The sequence below is a fragment of the Fulmarus glacialis genome, unplaced genomic scaffold (genome assembly GCF_000690835.1).
Source record: "Fulmarus glacialis isolate BGI_N327 unplaced genomic scaffold, ASM69083v1 scaffold3717, whole genome shotgun sequence".
Taxonomy (NCBI): Eukaryota; Metazoa; Chordata; class Aves; order Procellariiformes; family Procellariidae; genus Fulmarus; species Fulmarus glacialis.
This window is the reverse complement of record NW_009222467.1, coordinates 5,172-12,856: the sequence shown is the minus strand read 5'-3', so window position 1 is coordinate 12,856 and position 7,685 is coordinate 5,172. Positions and strand designations below refer to the sequence as shown.

Below are 7,685 nucleotides of genomic sequence, written 5' to 3'. Positions count from 1 at the left end.
CTGACAGTGAGTGATCATATGCAATCAATGATAATTAAACTTATTGATCTCATGGATTCATGTCAGACCTGAGCCTCTCGCACTGACTCAGTGTTGCATCACCAGAAGATCATCATTGCTGAAGTCGGACTGTCAAGTTCTGAGATGAAGCTACAGAGCACAGAGGAAGACAGAAAGGCAGGTGGTTTTGGGGTCCATCCAGCTAGCAGGAACAGTGGCCTCTCTCAGTGATGATGGCCTTTTGACTGTATACCCTCCTGGACTAGGGAACCCATAGAAAACATCTGGGGACAGCTCCCCAGCAACTGCATGTTCACAAGCTAGCACTCTCCTTTCAGATATCAAATATGTTTGTATTGTATGTAGGACACTAGCCACAGCATCTTTTGTTTTCTGGGGGTCTGCAAAGTTGTGTTTCCTTTGATGTCTGCTAATATGTAATATCTTTGATTGATCAACCACAAGACTTTTCAAAGACTTGAAAAACTGGTGCGCGCTAAACTTCGCTCAAAGTGAATTCAGGACCAGTCTTCCATTTGTGAGCCTGGAAATCTGCTGCTGACTCCAAAAAGCATGCAGAGAACAGCAACTGCCACTTCATTTTTGTATTGCCAACTCAGAGACTCCACCACTAAACACAAGAGCCCTCTGATCGGTGCTCCTGGCTTGGTGACCTTCAATTCTTTAAGCATTGCTCGTAGCCATCGAAAACTAAAAAGCTGAAGTTCATGCAGAGGCAAATTGAGGGAGAAGTAAGTAAATGCTGGGGTCTAATCTTTTAGATTTATGGTAGCCATAGATTGTAGCCATATACTTTTAAAGACAGAAGGAGCCTTTGTAATTTTCACTTTGCATAAAACAAGGTGGAGTGTTACAGTCATACCTTCGGGTGAGCTAGACTAGGTTTTACAGGCTTCAGGTGGTGGAGAACCTGTCATATCCTCAGGTGAACTCTCTGCCCTTAAAAATATGCAGCTTATCTGTAGTCAGAACTTGTCTGGCTTGAGCTACCAGCCTGTGAAGTGTTATGCATTTGTATGCTAAATTAAAGAGCCCTCTGCCCTTATATATATATTATTCTCCTGAATTTCTATTTGGAGCTTTTTTTCACTTACTGCTTTTACATTTCATTACTGTTCTGCTGCAAGAGTTCAAAGTTTTCAAATGAAAGTCCTATGCAATTCCAGGAGACAATGCTCTTCTCCTACACCAGTCTGTTTGCAGTACAGTATGGGGCGAAGGGAAATGCACGCACAACTCCCATCAATGCTGAATGTCAGCTTTAACAGTTCTCCCCTCTCCCTCCTCCCCCTGCCCCCCGAGTATGGATTATATCTAGGTCTTTTCGCCAGGGACCTATATCCTAGCAGTTTGCCATTCTCGGATATTAACGCTTGAAGTTTTAATGAGCAGAGGCAAAGGAGGGAGCTTAGCAACAATACAGATAGTACAACAAATACGGGATAAGCAGTTTGAGATTAGATTTTAATGCCATCTTAATGACAACACCAAGATCCAGTTATTGCTCTGCGTAACTATGGCACTAACACAGATGCCAGAACACTGCAGCACATATGCACTATTGGGGTTTTCCACTTTGGGAAGTGGGATTTTGGAAGCAACCAGGACAAAGGGAGAGGACGAGGCAACAGACAGCATGGTGTCAGGGCAGAATTACCTCTAGCTGAATAACATATTCAGTCTGCTCAAGCAGCTTGATGGTATGGTCAAAGTGCCCTCACTTGCATTCATTTCTCAGAATTTCTCTTGATCCCAACAGACTGGAGAATTACAGCAAAGGTATTGGTACTATTTATTAAAGATTACATTTTCTTGCAGTCTTTAACCCCCTTTTTAGCTCCATTCACTCCCAGGAATGACAGGTATATTATCAACAGATACAATCAGGCTTCAGAAATTATGTCTGTGGTTTTTTGAGAGAGGACTAGTTAAACTAAGCGTGTGAAACCTGGTGGGCCAAAACCAGAAGTGAAAGCTGTGAGATGCTATAAACTCCCCAAACAAGCTAAAGTCAGCTTGCCTTTTGGGAATCACCGGCCAAGAAGCAGAAGAGAAAGGTAGCCAAAATTGGAAACAGATCCTCAAGCCCAAACCCTGTGCAATGTAGAAGAAAAACAGCGAGATAGGATCTGAAGAGTTTGAGATGGGACATGAGGAATTGTCCCTCTTACCACTTGTCTAAGATGATGCCCTGCAAGGATTCAGTGTGATAGACACAAGCCTCTAAAAAAGACCACGGTTACCAGAATTTCATTCCCGCATATGTCCCAAAACAGGGGAATAACCTTGTCTTTACTTGTGCCCCGCTGCTAGTCCTGCCTTTATGCCATGCCCTATATAAGACAAGCTTTAGAAAGGCAGGATGACTGCACGTACTGAATGGGGCGGGAGGAATGGAGAAATAAGACAGCAGACCTGTTTGAGTCCAGAGAATGGAACAATGGCAGAAACTGGAACAAACCCCCAGTCCTTCAACGTCTTTAATGTTGCCACCTTGATACACCCTCTGCCTGACCTCGCACCAGCTTCAGGAGCTACTTCACACACAGTCCCTTATCATGCTGCAAATCTCTGAAAAATAACCAAATGCAAAGGACTTACAGTTCATTGTCCTGCTCCTTCATCTCTGATTCTTCATGCTGCCACAGAAAGAGCCAAGTGAGCAAGGCACCACGGTCCCTTTACCCCTTTCTTTCCTATGTCACACATCTTAGAAATAATCAGCTGCAGGAAAACCGAACAAACTGGTGGGATGTTATTGCATGCCCGTTATTGCCACGCGGTGATTTATCACTGTGTGATATACTACTTCTACACTGAATCTGGTTACTGTACCACCAAAAAGTGATGGATGGTTTGAAAGCTTCACAGAGGTCGGGGCAGACTCAGTGTCAGAGCAGTGTAAAAATCAGTTCCCACTAAGAATATCTGGAGTTGTGCTTTTGTTACCCAGTAAAATTTCAGCATCAGTTCAGATCTCTTATTATCCTTGCGCTGATCTTTGCTACAGGGAGAAGCAAATGACTGAACAGGAGACTTAATGGTCCGTGTATCAATGTCTCAAACCCTTTCTCTCTCCCTTTCTCTGTGGAAGCACATGTTCATCTCCCAGCAGGCCCGACTCAGGCCCTTCTACTTTCCAGGAAAGACACAAAGCTGCAGCTTTCTGTACGTTGGCCAAAGGAGAAATAAGAAACAAAGGAGACAGAGGGCCAAGACAAGCATTTATAAGGGAATGTGAGGTTTTTGAGGAGAAAATGATGAAATTCAAAGATAATGTCAGAGGGAGTAGCCACAGAGAAAACTCCCACAAAGAGCAAAGCTAAGGAGAGGTGGGAGGAAAATGCTGATGAGAGGCTAAGGGGAAGAGAGAGCAAAATGAAACGAAAAGGAGTCTCAGCAAATTTCCATAATGTAACACTGATGAAGCCTTTTATGATTATAGACAGGGATTCTCAGAAATGTTCCCTTGCAGGAAGTTTGCATACTCATATTTTAATATCTCTGAACACTTTCCCAGACTCGGTAGAAGTGGAAACCTTTTTGCTAGTGCTGCATGCTCTAAATCTGGGCTACCCCTGTGCATCACCAAGCTCCATGGAGCAATATCACTGAGGTCTGCTCCGGAGGGACTGGCACTTTGACTTCAGGTCCATGCTGCCTCCAGAGAGTGTGATAGCCCTGCACTGAAACTGCTCTTCAGCAGAAGCAGGGTAAGAAATACGCTATGTCCTGCCAAAGCAATGGAGACATTGCTTGCATGGTATCTTGGTTCCTATCCAGAGCTAGATAGAAGCCTGAGCTGATTTGACCTGTGTGTTGGATGTAAAATACCATGAAAGTAATGACATTCTGGGCTACCTGAAGAAAAGCCAAATCCACAAGTCTTGTATGGCCTTAAACGCTTCCAGAAATCTCAGCCTGCACCTACTTCAAGTCCAGACTCAAGCACCGACCCAGTGTGCAAACAAACAGTACGAATTATTGCTATTTATGTATGACCACTTGTTTACCTGACTCTATCCTCTCGGATTAGCTATTGTTCGTTTTCCCAGACTGAATGTTTGGCCGCAACATTTCCTGAGATAGATCTACGCAACTACAAATAACAAAAAGATTATAGTTGTCCCTGAATGAATTTTTGAAAGGTATACACCGCCATTCAATACTTTCATGTCAAAAAAAAAAAAGACTGCAAGAGAAATCATCTTACAGCAGAGAGGAAGCTTTTGAGTTCCACAGAGTGATTTTTACCAGACTTTTCCATCTGAAACACATTTTGCTTGTGCAGTTGATTTGTACAGAATAAATCCATCTCAGTCACTTTGTGAGGACTGACACCAGTTGTCTAGTCTCTCGGAGTCCTACAAAATGACAAGAAATAGTCTCTGATCTCTTCAGGGCCTCTGCTGCAGACTTCAGGGGGAGGACTTTCCAGTGGATTCCCTTCAAAGTTGCACGAACAATAATTGTATCCCCAGTCCAGGTTCACCAGCTCCCCAAACCTTGCTGGAAGGGCCCGTAGATGGTTGTTTCCCAACCAAAGCGTGCGCAGATTCCTTAAAAGACAGACATCCTCGGGCAGACTCTCCAGTGAGTTGAAGAGCAATAGCAAGGTTTCCAGTTTCTCCAGATGCCGAATGCTGGAGGGGATTGTGCCTATTTTGTTGTCGCTCACATCTAGAAAGGTGAGGCTCCCCAGCTGGCAGAGGGGCGCAGGCAGTTCGGTGAGGCTGTTGTTGGCCAGGTGGAGGCTGTGCAGCCTTTGAAGAGCCCCCATTTCTGGAGGCAGCGAGCTCAGGCTGTTGTTGCTCAGAGTGAGCCTCTCCAAGTGACTCAAAGTGCCAATTTCAGCAGGGATTTTCTTCAAGTTGTTGGAGTCCACGTAGAGGCAGGTTAGGTTCCTGAGGTGGCTGATCTCTCGGGGGAGCAGCTCCATCCGGTACCTCAGGCAGCTCTCTCGTTCTGGGCTCATCTCCAAGACCTGCAGCTGGTCCAAGCCAAAGACCTGCGCAGGAACCGACGCCAGCTCTCTGCCTGAGATCTTGAGTTTCTTCTTCCCTTCATACTTCGGATCGTGCTCTGTAAGGTACCTCCAGAGAGGATCGGGGCCTGTGGAGGCACACCCGAAGGAGGCGGCTGTGTCCATTGACCCACCAGAACCGTGGCTGGTTGAACGGAGATAGTCACTGATGATTTGTTGCGTTGAGGTTCTCGGTGGATCGCGGCCCTCCGTCAGCTTTCCTCTCTGACAGGCACGTTACCAACACACATGCAGAGTGTTTGGGTTGCTCAGATACATCCCACTGAGCAAACACTTGGCATTCTCACTTGATCAGGTGTTTCCCTTCCAGCTCTGCAGCGTACACAAAGCCCAGCTCCCAGGCTATGATGTTGCCTCTCGCGGTTGCAGCCAGTGAGCTGGTGGCAAATATGTGTTTAGAAAGTGAAACAGCAGCGCTGTGCCAGTGCTTTTCAGCAGATTGGTTCAAATCCTTGTTTGTGTGTAGCTCTCTCCTTCTGGGAGCACCTAGGGTGCCGTTGTCTGAGGAATTCACTTTGGTCAGTCCCAAGGAATTGCAATGGAAGCAGCAAAGCTGGGTAGATAAAGCACATGGTAAACAGGACAAGAAGAAGACAGACTCATAGCTGGTGGCTTGGGAGTTGGGAACCGTGAACAGATCCTGTCCTCAGGTCACTTTGTGCCTTTAACATTCAGCAAACACAATAAAGAATAAATTTTGAAATCTGGAAGTCCTTCTCTCTCCTGCTGAGTGTATGAACCCCTGCACCACAGAGATACCCTCTTTCTTGTGCTGCACTTGCTCTGGCATATTTAAAAGAAAATTTTTATTCCTCGCTGGCATAGCTTTTGTAGGAGACGTGTAAAATGCCAGGTTTCTCCCAGGCCACTCAGCACAGCATGCGATGTAGAGAGCAGGGCATTTTCCTGGAAGGAGAAAATTGTGGGTTTGAAGCCTCAGGCTGAAAGAGCCCATCTCTTTTACTTCATTCTCTAATCCTTAATGCTTTCAGCTCAAAAATGCTTAGTACAACTATTTCAAATGCTTTTCAAAGAGAGGGGATCTCCACAGCCTCCCACAGGCTGCTAAAGGTAGAAGACAATGTGTTAGAGGTATGGTGTAAGCAGGTCTATCAGGTCAGGTCTTGTGAAGGTGGGGCACATCAGCTTTGCTTTCCCACCCTGCTCAGTTCTGATGTCCTTGGCCCAGGATGGTGCTGAGTTTCCAGGGAGCCTGTGTCCCAGCATCAGGGGTGTGTGTGGCTGCACAGATGAGTGGCAAGTAGGAGCCCTCTATCCAGAAGATGCTGACAAGAGGATTTCAGGATCATTGTTCAACCCTCTGAACTTACACTTTAGGCTCTGCTGTTTTTTAATTGGGTTTCACCCTGAAATACAGATTTTCAGGGCTGTTGCATGCTGGCTGTTACTCTTAACTTGGATTCAGAGTGCAAATACCATAAACTTACTGAAACCAAGCCGTAAATTTCCTCCAGATTCATTTTCAGCATCTGTAAGAGAAAACTATATCACTTGCCTAGTATCGAGCAGTGTTGTGAGGTTGCTTTGGCATTATAAGCTCCTGGGATGCTGGTGGCAGGAGGCAGGCCTGCTGGGCTTCCCAACAGGGACTGCGCAAGCTGTTGAGCTGGGGCTATCACAGTTGAGTGCACAATGGCATGAGCAGATCCTGGGGACACTGAAAGTGGTTACTCCTGCTCTTTAGGGTCACCATTAATGTCAATAGGGTCTGAAGGCTGTGCTAGCTTCATCAAGAAAGGGTGGACATTTTACACTAAAAAGATTCAGCAGAAATCAAGAAAGTCTAATAGTTGTTCATAAGTAAGAGCGGGTACAATAACTTGGAAATATATGTACATCGGAGATGAGTACAGCAGCCAAAGAAAAATGAGATTTTCACTTGCAAGGGAAAGTTGCTTACCAGAAATGACAGACCTCACAATTGACCATAAAAATAAGACTCAAAGTTAAACTCAACTCCCATCAAGAAAGTGCTGAAGAAGTTATTGCAATGAGAGTCATTTCAGACTTGGACGAAAGCCATCTCCCACATTAAGGGGAAAAATGTATTTCTAAGAACACGTTGTCAAATATGTCTGTCCTGTGAAATAAACCGAATTGCTGTGTGTGCTGCCTTCTGCTTAAACATGCTTCTCTCTCCAAATCAAAACCTGACTCTTTCAGACATGCATGTCCTGCAGAGCCAAAGGCCATGGTCAGAGAGAGGTTTTTGTAATGTTGGGCACTGTTCTCCTGTTGCACTTTTTCACAACTGGTGTTTGACCGTCGGTTTTCCTTTACTAAGGTGGCAGGTTCTTTTCTGCTCCATCTTGCAGACATCCTTCTTCCTGATGCTGGTCACTGGCTCATCAGGAATGTCAGAGTACGATTAATGTCCCTCTGTCAAATTGTTCCCTTGTGCTTTCTACTTAAGGTTCATGATCCAAAATGTAAAATAACAAGAAAGAGCCCATATTTTCAATACATGATCCCCCTAGAAACTCATCAGGATATTCTCATTCTCAGTTCAGACAAACTCCAAGAATATTGCCAGCATTAATATTCTTGAGTCAAGCTACACAAGGTATTCAGAAGTCAGCCCTTACAGTGAAAATCTGCT

The 7,685-nt window shown here is 45.1% G+C and overlaps 1 protein-coding gene across 1 annotated transcript; it reads right to left on the bottom strand.

Annotated features, from left to right (window-relative positions):
• Window positions 1-4,369: 4,369 nt before the first annotated feature.
• Window positions 4,370-5,170, bottom strand: LOC104079412 (leucine-rich repeat protein lrrA-like). The gene has a single exon (XM_009581447.1). The coding sequence runs from the start codon at window positions 5,168-5,170 to the stop codon at window positions 4,370-4,372; it is 801 nt and encodes a 266-aa protein (XP_009579742.1).
• Between the last annotated feature and the right edge of the window lie 2,515 nt (window positions 5,171-7,685).

Coding starts and splice junctions, on each gene's coding strand:
- LOC104079412 (XM_009581447.1), bottom strand. CDS start 5,170: ATGGACACAGCCGCCTCCTTCGGGTGTGCCTCCACAGGCCCCGATCCT.